This window comes from Lichenostomus cassidix, chromosome 11 (genome assembly GCF_008360975.1).
Source record: "Lichenostomus cassidix isolate B80296 chromosome 11, HeHo_3.0, whole genome shotgun sequence".
Taxonomy (NCBI): domain Eukaryota; kingdom Metazoa; phylum Chordata; class Aves; order Passeriformes; family Meliphagidae; genus Lichenostomus; species Lichenostomus cassidix.
Window position 1 is genome coordinate 19,197,800 of NC_139492.1, and position 15,814 is coordinate 19,213,613.

Here is a 15,814-nt window from a genome sequence, read left to right on the forward strand (position 1 = left end):
ATCTGCCCAGAAAGGCAGAGTGCATTTATGTACAGAAATCAGGAGTTAGCCATGTGTCAGCAGGGGTAGGTTACTGCCTGATGGTCTCAAAGCAGGCTCTCTGTACATGCTGGGTCACTGCTGTCCCCAAATGCTGCTAGAAAAGAGAGTGACAGTAGTTTGAGGTAAGCATGAGGAGACTTCAGCAAAGGCTGCCACTTCTGATGTGCTGTTAATGTCATCCTCACCTCACACACAGTCAGTGGTCAGGTTGGAAACTTTGCTGCTTTTCTCTGTCGTCTTTCATGTGCAACTGCTTGACTTCTGCAGAAGAGTTCAAGCCGTTTTACAGATCAGTAGAGCCCCATTCTGAAACTGTAATCCATTGACAAGGCAGGCTTTCTCCTTGCAGAAGGGGAGTTCAGTTTTGAAGAGGGAAAAAGATATGAACACTTAGCACATCTATAGGCCATCTGAAATTGGTAAATTCTAATTTTGAATCTCGTATAAATTGCTATAAAATCATTACATAACCTGTAACAACACACAGAAAATTACTTTGGCAGATACTTTGATTAAGACCTCCCTCACTAAACTAACACTCCAGTTTTAAAGCTTATTTTAAAACCCATTTTCAGTCTTATTTCAGTATTGTAAAATTTGAGGAATGTGAAAAATGTGAAAGCTGAAAAATTATACTTTGTGTTCAGTTACAAGATTTGCATTTCTTTTCAGTACTAAAATAATCTATATGCCCAGTTTGTTCCTTTTTTTTTTCTCTCAATTAAGTGCATCCAATCTCTGGTTTCTCAGAACTGATCACAGTAATAATTTTTAAGTATTTAACATATATGAAACATTGAATCTGAGTACCAAACTTCCATGATTTCCAAATGCCCTCAGAATTGTCATGATGGTGGCTGGAAATCAGGATGGTCTCTGTTGCAATGTACGATTAAGAGTCAGCAGGCAGGATCAGTTTGTTGCTTTTCTGTTTATCCCTGTCCCTGTCAATCCCAGAGAGGTACCAGCATTTCCACTAAAGATGGACCACTGGTCTTGAAGTCTTCAAGTTCTTTTAATTCCAAATTAGAGTAAGTGTAGCCCTGCTTCAGAAGTAAGATATGTCGCTGTCGTGGTCTGACCCTGGCCAAATGCCAGGCACCCATGGCATCTGCTCACCTGTCCTCTCCCTTGCCACAGCTGGGAAGAGGAGAGGGAAAATGAAAAAAAAAAAAGTTAACACACAAAGGGTTCAGGAGGTGAGGTAAGGAACTGAGAGAATATCACAAAACAGTCTCAACTTAAAGTTACAAAGTGATTTATTACTAATAGAGTCAGAAGAGGCTAGTGAGAATTAAAATAAAGCCCTCAAAGACACTGTTTCTCCACTCAGCCTCCCTCCCTCCTTCCCACCAGCAGCACAGGGGGACAGGGAATGGGGCTTTGGTCAGTTCATCACTGAGATCTTCTTCTGCTGCTCAGGGAGAGGATTCCTTCCCCTGCGTTGCCATGGGGTCCCTCCCACGGGTGACAGTTCCCTGCGAACTCCAACATGGTTCCAAATCTCACAAGCAGCAGTCTGCCCAAACCTGCCGCAACATGAGCTCTCCCCATGGGCAGACAGTCCTCCCAAACTGCTGCTGCATGGGTCCTTCATCCATGGGGTGCAGTCCTCCAAGGCCAGGCCGTTCCATATCAGGAGCAAGGCCTTTCCATCCACTGGGACTCCCAGTGGATCACAGCTTCCTCCTGGCATCCACCTGCTCCTCTGGCATGGGCACTTCCCCACGAGCTGAGTGGATCTCTGCAACCCCGTGGACCCCATGGGCTGTAGGAGGACCACCTCCTCCCCCCATGGTCTTCACCACAGCTAGCAGAGGGTTGTCGGCTCTGGCGCCAGGAGCACCTCCTCCCCATCTTCCACTGACCTTGGTGTCTGCATGTTGTTTCCCCCCACATATTCTCACCTCCTCCTCTAGCTAAAACAGAAGAGCGTGCTCACATTGTTTTGATTTCTTCTTTAATACATTATCACAGAGATGTAACCAACATCTCTAATTGTCCCAGCCTTGGCCAGTGGCATGTCCATCATCTTCAGAGCCATCAGGGATTGGCTCTGCCGGACATGGTAATAGCTTCCAGAAGCTTCACATAGGAACCACCATTGTGCCCCGCCCCCACAACCAAAAACTGGGGGGCCAAGCAAAACCAACACAATCACCTCTCCCCACTTTTCTCATCTGTTCTCATTTTCTACTTATGCTTGCCCACATCTTGCTCACTGCCTTGTTGCAGGTTTAGCTCCTTCTCTGTTTGAGCCTCTTCCAGGTTGTCTTTGTCAGGACCAACCCCTGGCCTGCTTTTTTGGCTGATTTGCATCACCATTTATTAGATGAAGAAGAGACCAGAATGGGAAATTATGGTGGAAAGAAAGGCTAGGTACTACTGCAGACTGTCCTGTTTGATTTTAGTAATGTCAGAATGAGATGGTCAGGGTTCACCTCCTAGAAGCTGTGGAGGCTTTGGAGGCGGGGAGGGCTCTCTCAGGGTTGTGCAGGACAGACCAGCAGCATTGTGAGAGGCCCTGCCTGAGTCACTCACTGATCTGGGATGTCTGTGTTTCTTCCAGGACTGTGGCCTGCAGCTCAATGATGAGGAAGGCCATCGCTGTTACCCCCTAGAGGGCCACTTGCTCTGCCACAGCTGTCATATCAGGCGCCTTAATATCAAACTGCCATCACATCCACCTCCAAGCTACCCTATGCATGTCACAGAACTCTGAAAGACATTTCCGTGATCAATAAGCCATTTGAAAGAGAAGACAAAAATCTAAAAATGACTTTTGTGTTCCTTTACAGATGAGGTTCCAATAATAACCATCTAAACCAGCTATTTATTTTTTTGAATCAGAGGTGAGGGGTCCTTTTCTGATCTTGTACATATGCATTCTTTTATCTAGACATTTTCACTGAGACACCGTCTACTTGAAAAAATAATTCACCACTAAACTGTAACTGTTAATGGCAGCATTTCTAAAAACAATGGTACAAAGGGCTGTTCTGCACTCCCTACTCACTTCCTTCAGTGGAGACTTCACCCAAGTAAGGAGCGTAGAATTATTTTCCAAAAGTTAGCACCTTATCATATTGCAGCAAGCATGATAAGATAAATGCTAGCATTTTAGCTAGTTTTGTTGAATTCTGGTCTTAGAGAATACTTAGATTCCAGAAGTAGGGAATAGGCAGCAAGTCGGTGTTTTAGCCAGGGCAGTTTTCAGCGAGGTTAAAGAAGGGCGTTCTGTGAAGAAGCATAAGGCCAGCTCTCCATCCTACAGGGTTTCCACAGTCATCCAAAGACTAATTATTTAGCTTGTTCAAGAAAACATTTCATGTAAAACCCACTGTACAGAGGATTGCATCCAAAAGATTGGCACGTGCAGGGCCAGGAGTTGCAGCCTTCTGTAATTGCTGGCTGTGTAGCCATGGCTTCAGAACAAATTCCTATCAACTGGACTATTTGGCACTTACTAAAGAATTCATCTTTCAAAACTGTTTTTTGTTTAATAGGGTACTACGCAAAGGTACACTTGTCTTTATACTGCTTGTTTTATCTAAGACTTCATTTGTTACCAACTGCTTTATGATTGTATGTTGAGACAATATTAAAGAGAGGCACAGTGGTTTGGTATTACCTTTTCAGCTTTGTGTTCTTTTCGAGATGATTACTTTTGAACTGATTATGGTGATTGTCTTCATTGGAAAACAAAGTGCAGTTTAGCAAGAATAGTAATGTAGTGAGTAGGACCATTGAAACACTGGTATTTACAAGTATTAGCTGCACACAGAATGTTCACACTTCCATGTTTTGCATAAGCTTTTACAGTACCCTCAGACCTCTGGGGAGAAATAGATGTCTTCCAAATAGAAGTTAGATGAAACTTTTTATGGTTTGTTTTCTACCATGTGCCAATGTTTTACATGCAAATCATACATCTGTATGTCAAAATAATTCCTTGCATTCTCAGGAGAATTGGTCCAGCCTTCCTGAAACTGCAACTTATCATTGCTGTCTTCAACTGTAATCAAAGTTACAATAAAATTCTTCAGCCCCAGAGGAAGTGGAAATACCAGACCAGATTCTGGCATGTATAAACTGGGACATTTCCATGCCAGTTCTCAGCACTTGAGAATCTGCCTGATCCCTTCGGAAATGATCCTGTGTTAAATTCAGCATGCAGACTGATGAAATTACTTATTTGGCAACACCATTGCAGTTTAGTTTCTTATGCTCCATTGACTTTTTGAAAGCCATTTGTGGTGCTCTTGAAAAGCACAAAGAGCATCCAATGGCCACTAATTCCTAAGTGGAATAAATTAACTCCCTTAACAGAACTTTTTGATAGTCTGGAATTTCCTTATGGGGAAAGGGGGGGGGGGCAGGAAAAATTCCCGAGAACTATTTTTTTCTGTTAGTAAGGAACAAAAGGGACGCTTCCTGAACTTCTGCCAGACTTCCATTGGCCTAGATTAACCTGTCCTACTGAATGCTCCTGGGCAAAGTCATTTTGTAGTTAATACATATCAGTTTATAATTAACACTTAATGTGAGTGCCAGGATTTGAAGGAACTGTGCAATCAGTGCTCCATTTCTACACTGTGGTCCAAGAAGCCTGACCTGTGAATGAGAGGCCAGGAGTGCACATGCACTTGTGCACTTGTGCATTTGCAGCCTTCCTCTGTGCCCATAGTCAGCAGCCCAGCCTCAGGAGGAAGTAGAACTACATGTGCTAGCAAATGTTGGAGAAAGGGGGGAAAATTGTCTTAAACTGGATTGTATGACTATGTCAATTCCTTCAGGTTATTACAAACATGGAAGGTGCCAGAGCTTCAGGATAAACTTTTAGCATCACCTTCAACGTAATGCTTCTTCCATTGCAGGAGAGTGCTTTGGACCACATTTAGCTTTGAAGCATTTTCACTTGCTTGTCTTTACCATGTATTTTAAGGAACCCAGATTAAGAAAATTATCACAGAGAAGGTTTGGGTCTGTTCCTGGGGGCAAATCATCCTCTAACAGTTACTTGCTGTACTAGAAAAATGCTTTGCTCTACCAGTAGAGAAGCAAAACCTTTACACTGACAGTGGACAGAGCTGGAGGTGACTTACTCTGGCATTGAGCCCAGCCCTCTGCCAGCACCTTCCTGAGCACTTTGCCTCCAACAGGGGCAAGTTTAAGTTTCCAACATACTTTCCAAGGGACAGCATGCTATCAAACATGTACATACCAGACCTTCTCTTTTTTTTTTTTTTTAAACAATCATCCTGTAGAACAGAACAATATTTAATTTCATTTCACATGCTGATTTGTCAGTCTCTCATAATTCTAAGCAGTTCTGATCCGTTAAGTGTCATCACAGTAAAAATTCTGAAAGGTAATATTTCAATATAGAATAAGCAATTTGTTTAAAACCAGAAAGCAGCAGTTGTTGTTCCAGTATTTTCTATAGACAGATGCATTCCATTACTGTATTACGAAGTACAGCTTTGTTTTTCCAGCATTTACTATAAAAACTTGAGTGATATTTGCCAGGTTTGGTTTGGGTTTTTTTCAAAACAAAGAGAAAAATAAAATCAAACCTAAAATAATGATGTGCTGTACTCTTTAGTGCTAGTGACAGTTTCTGCACATTTCTGCCTGGGGAATTATGTAAATGAGAAAGCTTCTTTTGATGATTTTCTTATGGAATATTTTTATGTTAAACTGATTCAACACAGATGTAAACTTCCCAAGTTCATCTTACAGTGTGATTGTTCTGCAGCAGCCTTTACTGTACTTTCAGAATAGTTCCATAAAGTTACACCAATAACAACCTGTTCTCATTTGCATCAGAACTACACCTTTCCATGTTGGTAGGCAATCTTCCCGAGCCCCTGCAGCACAAAGCTGCTGTGGGTTGTGCAGAGTCCCTCATCCACAGGAGGACGTGTTCCAAAGAAAGGACCAAAATACTAATTTGAAATCAAAATAATGCACTCAGATAACTGAGCTTACAGAGAGGGGTTTCTTTCCTTTCACTTGTGTGCATGTGTGTGTATATATTTTGTAAGGTGGAGCTTCAAAAGGAAAACATGGTTAGAGGAGCTCTTTAAGACCAGAAATTCCAGAGTAGTAAAGTAAACCAAAGCTCTAAAGGAGACAAAAGCTGCTTTCTTGTGTTTCAAGAAAAGTTTAAAAGTTTGTGATTCATCCTGTAACTAATGCCGTAACTAGAGTATATAATTTGACTTAAATTAAGTTTTCATTTGAGAAATATTTTCATTTTCTTTAAAAGAATATAGTTTTCTTCCAAGAACTTGGACCAACGTTGATTTTTATTTTGCAGGAAATGTATGAATTCCCAGTTTGTATATCATGTAACTAGTTTACATGCTGAAAATATACATTAGTTAACTATTTTTGTATATATATATCCTTGTAAAACCTTTCAATGTGCTTCTGTCTTTTAGTCTTTAGAATTACTTGTGGTTTTGTGTTTCAGTGTTTGATTCCCTTGATTGTTGAAGAAAAAAATTGGGAAATGTAGATTTATTTATCTAAAGAAGAAGCTACTTGCTATCATCTTAAGTTATTTAATATTAAAGTCAGAAGTTTCATTTAACCTTAGATGCTATAATCTGCTTTTTTCAATAAAGACATTTTGTAGTTATCTTTGGGTTTGTAGTTTGTTGCATATAATTTTGGCTTTTTTTTTAATCTAGGTGGGCACTAAAATGATTTTCAGGATCTTTGTATTGCATACAGAAATGCCTAATATTGATTGCAGCTGCATTCATGAAAGATTTTGGTCCTCCAGTGCAAGTGTTACTAATTAAGGTCTAAAATATGCCTACAGCTAACGTTCTGCAGCTGCACTTAGAAAAGAATTTAGTCACCCTGGCAATTTTTAATTAAGCTTTAACCAGTCTGGCTAGTTCACATGTAGCACAGTCAGTATTGAGGAGCACTTCCTTTTCAAAACTCCCATTATTTTTTTGAGTGTTCCACAAGAGAAGTATTTGCCTGGACTATGAACTTAGACAGCTTGAAGCACTTGGACTTTGGTTTGGGGAATTTTCTCTATATTCTTGCTAAATCACAGTAATCCAGAAATTGTGGCCAGAGCTGTGATAGGATCAAAGAGATGCATGTTTATCTATTTTGCCTTTCTGAAGCTTTTTGCCACTTTCCTGTCTCCAGTTTCATGGCACAGATGGGAGCTTGGTCACATTTACCTTCCTTACCCCGTGGTCCCTCAAGAGCAGCTGTGTCTGTCAGGCAGAATGGGCACTGGTGTCATCTCCAGCTGTGGCCTGAGGAGAGAGGACAGCATCCTGTTTCTTCCTCATTTCCTCATGTTCAGTGCCCTTCCTTTCCATTAGGCTGGTCAGTCTGTTCTCCTGGCGAATGTTCCTCCTTTCAGTGACTCACAGACACCAAACCCTCACAAGCTGCTATTTGGGTGTGCAGCCACCCTCCCATCAGAGGGGCCTCTGCAGCTCTGCCACCCTGCCTTGGCAAAGCCCAAATTACTTCATAGCTGGAAAAGAAACTTCCTGGAGGTTTTCCCACAATGGCTATTTTGGCAAATTTTTCTTCTGCACAGTCAGAATGGAAAGAGTTACAAATGCCACAATTGTTTCAGGGACACACTCTGTCTGCACTTTGGTGCTTTGAAACAGATGTACAACACTTCTGTAGGGCCTTCACATACGTGCTATTTTCTCACTCTAATTATTTTTAAAAATTCATTCAAAATGAGCACTTCATGCCCTCCTTGAAGAAAAAAAAAAGGCACAAAGTCTGACCAACTCAAAGCATTTTAACAGGGCTTGACTACATGGGTGACACAAATATACTTAATAAAAATGTACGACATCTTAATGCAGCAAGAATTTACACCAACTCATAGCTTGACTAAAAAGAACAGAGCACTTAAAAACATTAACTGTCCCATGTGGGCCTCCTTGCAGAAAACACATAACTGGAAAAATTCATTCATTCATGGCAGGACAGGTGTGAGTCAGGCCAGGAGAGCATCACCAAAGGCTGCCAGAGTGTGCCGGCATGGTAGCCAGGTCACAGCTCCTGTGTACTGATACTGTTGAGTCCCCTGGCTGCTAAAGCTGGCGTGTAGATGCTCTGGGAGGGCTTTGCCAGCCCTGCAGTTCCAACTTACCAGCTGTCCCCAGGGCTGCACCCCTCACCTTGCGGCTGCTGCATAGAATCAGGATTCTGCCAGGTCATCCCAGGGCTGGAACAGAGACATTTGGACAGTTAGGGAAACTATTAGAAATGCATTAACTAGGCTGGTGAGGCTGTCGTCAGCTCAATGCCTTTTACTCAGCTTTTAGTCCCCACAGTTCATAGACAGAATAAATGAGGCTGGACAAGGTGTCATTTGATGCAACACCTCACCATCAACACACATACACACTCAAAGCAAAATATATATGTGTGTATACATAAATCATAGAACTGTTCAGGTTGGCAAAGACCTCTGAGATCATTGAGTCCAACCATTAACCCAACACTGCCAAGGTCACTTACCCATGTCCCCGAATGCCACATCCACACATCGTTTCTATCCCCCCAGGGATGGCTATGCCAATGCTGACACCTGTTCTCTGAAGACATATTCCCCAATATCCAATCTAAACCTCCCCTGGCACAGCTTGAGGCTGTTTCCTCTTGTCCTGTGCCTCATTCTGTGGGAGCTGAGCCCAACACCCCCCGCAGCTGTCCCCTCCTGTCAGGAACTGTGCAGAGCCAGAAGGTCCCCCTGAGCCTCCTTTTCTCCAGGCTGAGCTCCTTTCCCAGCTCCCTCAGCCACTCCTGGGGCTCCAGACCCTTCCCAGCTCCCTTCCCTTCCCTGGACATACTCCAGGTCTCCAGGAGAGAGACCTCTCCGCACTCCAGGAGAGACTCCAGGTCTCTCCTGCAGTGAGGAGCCCACAACTGGACACAGCACTCGAGGTGTGGCCTCATCAAAGCTGAGTACAGAAGGACAGTCAATTCCTAGGTTCTGCTGCCCACTGTTGCTGATCCAGCCCAGGGGTCAGTGGCCTCTTGCCCACCTGGGCACTCCTGGGCTTGTGTTCAGCCAGTGTCCCCAGCACCCCCAGAGCCTTTTGAGTGTGCAGATTTCCAGCCCCTCTGCCTCAGCCTGCTGCACTCAGGGGGTTTTTGTGGCCCAGGGACAGGAGCCAGCATTTCACCTTGTTGACCCTCACACCAATGGCTTCGGCCCATCCATCCAGCCTGTCCTGATCCCTCAGCAGAGCCTTCTCCTCTCCAGCAGATCAACATTCCCACCCAACTTGATGTCATCACTGAATTTGCTAAAACTATGATCCCAGTTGGTGTAACAGCCTCATGCTTAGGGCAACTTGCAGATAACAAAATTTGAAGGAGGAACTACTAAGCAAGGTGTGGAAATAGTGAACAAGAACTGCTGGATATGGAATGGGAGAGATCAGTCTTCTCTGGGTATCTAAGCTGGACATGAAAATGTCACCCTGTAAACAGAGGGCATTGGTTTCTGGAATAAATTGCAGGTCACCCCTCAGTCACCACTGCTGGGCTCAGCAGCTGATTTGTGTATTTTAATAGCCATGGAGTTTGTCATAACTTCTAGTAAAACTCCTAAAGAGAAAAAATATTTCCTTCCTGTTCAAAATTCATTTGAGATCCTATCCTAGTGCTCAATTCTGACCATCTCTTAACACTGAGACAGCAAACCTAAGTTCCCATGTTGTTTAAGAACATATATTATTAGGTCATTTCTGCAGTACCTGCACTGTCCCTGCACTGTTTGTTTCTGTCTTATCAGAAGACCATATACATTAGAGAGCATAAATCACTGTGCTCACACAGAGTGTAGGAGAAGCACAAACTGAAAACAGTATGAAAAGTAAGAAACCACGAGGAGATCTGCTTTGCCAGAAGTGATAAAGTATCTATCCAGCAACACATTTAAGAACAAATTCCTAACGGTTTGCATCACAGCTGAAAAAAGAAATCCTCAAACCCCCTCATTTGTATGTACATGTCTGGGAAGCCATTGCCTCAAAGAACAAGGTTTGCTTTGGTTAGTCGCAGTAATTCAAGTGGTTAAGTGGACTATCCAAAATAAACCAATGTTCATTAAAAATCTGGCACATTTAAACTATTGCAGGAATGTTAAAGCAAACTCATCAGTTAATTACTGACTGCTCTGGTGAGGCAAATGAAAGCCAGAGTGCTTCCAGCACAGGCAGGGACCAGTGACACATGCAGCTCCCAAATGGTGTCAGTGGGCCTGGCACTGCTGACCCTGGCACTGTGCTGGGTCATGCTGAGTCCTCTAAGGGCATTGGGACAGGAGAAAAAAATCACTGTATCAAGCTGTGTCTCTTACCAACTCAGTCCTGCAGCTGAAAGCTTCATGAGTCAAATGCAACAAGTTTATCAGAGGGAAATAAAGCAGAGAAATTCTGCTCTGTGAGGGTCAGGTATTGTGGGGCTCTGGTCCCACCTCAGTGTTTTGCCCTGAAGTTTTCAAAGCTCACACACTGTGGATGGATACAGCAACAGAGTAGGGCAGAAAATTAAAATGGCTTGTGTGGCAGGGTGCAGTGCTAAGGAGAGAATAACAATACCTGCAATACCTGCGACCCACATGTTTAACTGCACTTACCCGTATCACTGGTGGTACATGGCTCCCAAAATTTTTTTCCACAGAGCTTCTTTGGTGAGGCAAAAAAAGAGATCAGTGTCCTGCATCAGGCATCGCTGGCCGTCTTGTGCCTGGGCTCACCTGGAAGTTTGTCCTTTTTCTCACTTCTTCCTATATCAGAAAAAGAATAGACAATTAAAAAAGCATCACTGCTTTCTGCACCATTTACTTTTCTGTTCCTTGTCAGGGCATTTCCCAGTAAGGGAGAAGAGGAAGTTGGCTGGGCACAAAGCTGGGGGTCTCAGCACAGCATCACTGCCACACATGAATCTTTTTGTAAAATAGCAAGGCTTGGTCCAACAAGCATTATGGTCACTTTAGACACATTCTACTGTTTCTAGTGACATCTTAGCTTTTGGTATAGTTTATTTGCTACCTATACTCCTCACACATAAAAGCTATAGCTGCAGTTTATTTGGCTTGTTGTTCCATTATCACCCCAATATACTGCAGTTAATTGTAAAAGTGACAGCTAAGCAGCTGTATTTAGATCTGCATTTATTTGGCTATAAATGTTATTTCATTCTCTATTTAAAAGAAAATATTTGTAACCTATTTTTTTAAAAAATTACTCTCCTTGCAGTCAGCTGCTAGCTGCTCTCCTACAAACAGCACATTTTCAAACCTCTATATCAAAACTTACTTTTAAAGCAAAAAAACCCCTATTTTTAAAATTAATAAGTGTACTGCCAGTTAATAAATAAGTGGCCAATCATTTTCCAGAAGCCCCATCACAATGGGGAAAAATTAACAAAATTGTCTGTATGGAAGAGCCCATGAATGCCTCTGAAAAAAAAAAAGAAATGGAGCAGAAGTCCTTAAAGAATGTGCCATTCAAACAGAATCAGAAAAGAAGGAAGGTGGAGCAAGAGACAGTTTTCTTCTAATGTTTCTTGGATTGAGCAACCTGATGTAGTGGGAGGTGTCCCTGCACATGGCAGGGGAGTTGGGACTAGATGATCTTTAAGGTCTTTTCCAACCCCTAACATTCTGTGATTCTCCTTTCATTCTGCAACATACAGGAGAAAACCTGCTAAATGAATGGCTCTGACAGCCACCAGACAATGCTTTGATAAAACATGATGGATTTTGGGGTATAATTTAATGGAATTTTTTTTCATTAATCACAATATCTTCAAAGGTGAAATGTTTTCCTTTGCTGATGAGCTAAAAGATAGTGTGAAGTTAGGCACCTACTGCACTGCAGTCAGTAATTTCCACATCACCTTTCCCAAAAGTTGTGTGGCTTTATTGGCACCCAGGTCCAAGGATTTCCTGCAGCAGGAATTTGCTTGCAGGCTTAGCAGGCACAGTTAGGGCGGACAAAGGAGGAGGTACCAAAGGCTGCTGTTTGCCTTGAGCTGGATCTTCAATCACAGCCCCAAAGAGAGCAGCACTGCAGAGTGTGGGCTGCAGAGACTCAGAGGTGCTCCTGTGTGAACAGCACAGATGATGTGAACAGGGGTGTGTAACGTGCCAGCTGCCCCATGGCTGTGAAGAACAGCAAAGTTTTCTCTTGCTGTGCTGCATGAGCAGTCTCTGGGTGCTTTGTCCAAAATCTCTGCAGTTTACTGTCACTGCATGTTGTCCTCTGTATCTGTTCTGTGAAGGAGGAAAAGGTTTTGTTTGTCCTTACAGCACCTCCCACCTCAAAAAAGCCCCAGTCCCATATATATGAACTCGCTGTCAATACTCAATATATACAGCTAATAAGTCTGCACGTGGAGGTATAAGTGGGCTGAAGGGCTGTTGTGTGCCAAGTTCTCATTTTAGAGGGAAGCAGGTCACATCAGATCCACTGACAAAGGGTTAGAGTATTTTACATGTTTCCCAATATTACTCTTTAGAGGGAGGTGATAACACCACTTACATTTCCTCTCACTATGTGGCAGTGGTTACTCCTCACTCCCTCTCCAGCTGCAGTGTACCAAATATGCTGTTTTACCAGGAGGAAATTCTTGCTGTCTGAGTTGCAGATCTACACCCAAGGACAGGTGGTAGAGGCAGTAGAGGCAACTGTGGCCATGCCCACCAGTGCCATGCCATGGCCAAAGATTGGGACCAACCTGCAGTGCTGCTTTGGGGGCTGTTTCTGGATGCAGCCCCACAGCCTCCCCCAATAAAGTGCAGGCCTGTGAGCACAGCAAGATGAACCCTGCTGGGGTTTGCTGTGTTTGAGTCTTGGGTGGAAGAAAAAAGCTGCAGCATGTTGAACTAAAATAAAGGTGGACAAAAGGTGGGAGAGCCAGAGGTGACCCAGCCAGGGGCTGGTTTGAAGAGCCATTGGTCATTGCTCAGCTTCCTGCATGGTGCCAAGAGCACCAACTTTGAAGGACATGGGAATGTCACCAAGAGGACCTTTTCCAGCAGAAATGCCAAAGTTATTTCCAAGCAGATACCCTTGAGCAGCATTCTCTGTCCTCCCCAGTGCTTCCTAGTGTGCCTAGCAGAGCCAGCAACCAAGTGAGGACTGGAAAGGCAAGAGCAGCACCTCCCGTTCCTCTCCTCCTCTGCCAAAGTGGCTGGAAGCTGAAGGCCAGCACAAAGCCTCATCAAGCCCCCCACGCTGTGTAAGGAACCCCAAGAGGCCTGACAACTCTGCTGTGTTCCTGCCTGGAGGACACCAGTATTGGTTATCTGGGGCACCATGGATGAGACCCTCCTGCCATGCCTGCTGCTGTGAACTGCAGTGAACTCTACTAAGTCCTACCATAGTAAGACCAGGTTTAACTGTGCAGCTACATCTTTTTTTTCTTTTCTTTTTTTCATAGTAGAAGCTTCTGGAAGTCACTAAAAATAAGTTTGTTTGAGTTTTTAAGCCTAATTCAAACATATTTGTGTCATCTTTCAAGATGGCACTTCCCCCTTGCTCCTACTTGACAGCAGATTTGTCAGTCATGAAGAATGCTCTGTATGCACAGAAATATCTCGGGTTGTTTTTCCCATAATCAAAAGAAAACAAATCCCAGAGCAGTCCTGGCAGGCTGCTTCCGGCCAGCACTGCTGCCCCCCCAGAGACACATCAGGCTCAGCTGCTGCCTTCAGAGGGCAAATGAGAGAGTTTGCTTCCAATATAAAATTAGACACTGAAACAAACCAGCTTTCCCAACCCCCCTCCTAAAAAAACCCCAAGCTCTAGCCCAGCTACTTCTCCATTAGGCATATTCCAGGACAGCAATGTAGATGTCTCTGAGTGCTTGGGCTGGATAAGGCACCACAGAGGTTCTCTCCTCTCTCTCGGTGTGGCTGCCGTGCCCTGGCCACAGCTGGGAGTTCCCAGCACTGAGCAGTGCTGATCCAGCCCAGCGCAGCTTCCAGGATGCCTCTCCCACCCCCTGCTTGTGCTCACAAGCTTGCTTCTAAAATGCCCTTCCTGATTATAGAGGATTGGCATTTCGAAGGAACTGCAAAGTTATTTACCTCATTATCCTCCTTTAAACCCCTCCCTAATACCTTCATCTGCTCCTGTGGTTAAATGAATTTTGCCAATTAGAGATGGCAACATGCTATGGCTATGACCTGTATCCACCTATCCCGCTTAAATTTGGACAGTAAGTTTCTGAGGGCAAAAAACTGTTTTTAATTACAAGGAAGACAGTTTTGCAACTCTACAAGCTTACAAGTAAACACCAGCAAATCTTTCAGTATTGCTAAAATCTTGGCCTAATGTAATGGCAGCTCTGCTACAGGTAGAAATTTTATGTCTAGCACTGAAAGCCATCCTTATTAAAAATGAAAAAAAATGAAACAAAAAGAAAGTAATCACAGCTGCCCTTAGCAGTACCATTCCCACAGTGGGTTTATGTTGCTAAGTATAAATTAAAGAGATTCCATAAGCAGTTTGCAATAATTTGCTCACTTAGTCTTTTGCTTTCCCCATCTATTTTCCGTAACGGTGAGAAAATTGCTGGCTGCTATCTAGAATTGTTGACGAAAGCTTCTGGAATGCTTTGCATTCCTGTGATGGGGACCTTAGCAAGAGACCACTGTCGGCACTCTGAGCCTTGGGTCTACAAGGTCAGATGAGTCACTGCAGCGTCTCCTTTTCACGTCTGATCAACTGTGCAAAATCCTAGGGACAAATACTCCTGCACATTACTCTTATGTCCTGGGGATCTTCATTCAAAACCATTCAGAGAAAACAAGCATGAAACAAGGCTGTGAAGTGACATCATTTTAGAATTTCAGCAGAGTTACAAAAAACATCTGGGGGCCTAAACCAACCTTTTGCTACCCACATACAGTGCCCAGTACAATGGAGATCTAATGTGTTATTGTGCCCCTAGACTTAGTGGCTTAATAAACAATTTCAGCAGACCTGCTAATTCATTAGGTGTCTCACCTTGTGCATTTACAGCAGCTTTGAACATACCAAGATCTCTAATCCTCATCTAGGCCTCTTCCCTTAAAAATATGTATCATCACACGGAATGTGCCACCATGGAAATGCAAAATAAATTTTCTGTATCATCACATATTTCAGTGTGGAGTTGCATGAACTTCACCCCAGAGAGCTCCGGAAAAGAAGAAAACTACAGTAGCTTCAATCACTACAAAATATTCAGAAGGTGAAGCTCAAACACATAAAGGATTCCAGTTGTGAAAGGTTTTTCACTGCTGTTCACTGCGAAGAAATAACCAGAGGCACCACTGAGCATCGTCAAACCCCTGCTGCATCAGCCTTTTTGCACGTAGGATTCCACAAACCACTACAATGGGATTTTATATTCATGTTTAAGCCAAAATCTTGTTCTTGTTCTTTGCTAATGAGAGGGGAAGGGATTGGCCAGGGAATTGTACAGAGACTAGAGCATGGCAGAGAAAAGTGCAAGGAGAGAAGACAGTGCTGCAAGGAAAACAACTGCCTGCCTTTCATTTGGAGACAAATTGCTTCTCAGGGCTGGGCTGCGTGAAAAACAGCAGCCGAGCATGGCTTCTGGGGGAATGTGTTTGCCTTGGCAAAGCCACTCAGCCTGGGGGCACAGCCAGGTCTTGGCACAACTTAATCCTCTCTGAGCTTGGTCCATGAGCAAAGCTTGGTGCAGCTCCCCCCACTCCGGACACCTGAGGATCACCGAA

The 15,814-nt window shown here is 43.6% G+C and overlaps 1 protein-coding gene and 1 long non-coding RNA gene across 4 annotated transcripts in view; one reads left to right on the plus strand and one right to left on the minus strand.

Moving 5' to 3' along the window:
* Nucleotides 1-6,688, plus strand: part of WTIP (WT1 interacting protein) — an 83,390-nt gene extending 76,702 nt beyond the window's left edge. The window contains exon 8 of the mRNA XM_085072048.1: nucleotides 2,612-6,688. Within this exon, the coding sequence (XP_084928174.1) occupies nucleotides 2,612-2,764 (153 nt within the window). The 3' untranslated portion in view covers nucleotides 2,765-6,688. The remainder of the gene's footprint in view (nucleotides 1-2,611) is intronic.
* Nucleotides 1-15,814, minus strand: part of LOC146432420 (uncharacterized) — a 48,865-nt gene that overhangs the window by 10,234 nt on the left and 22,817 nt on the right. For 2 of the 3 annotated variants that reach the window (XR_014854588.1, XR_014854586.1), the window contains exons 2-3: nucleotides 10,697-10,846; nucleotides 228-8,272 (exon numbers count right to left, since the gene is read on the minus strand). This is a non-coding gene — a long non-coding RNA (uncharacterized LOC146432420). The remainder of the gene's footprint in view (nucleotides 1-227; nucleotides 8,273-10,696; nucleotides 10,847-15,814) is intronic. The other variant, XR_014854587.1, reaches the window with a different exon arrangement.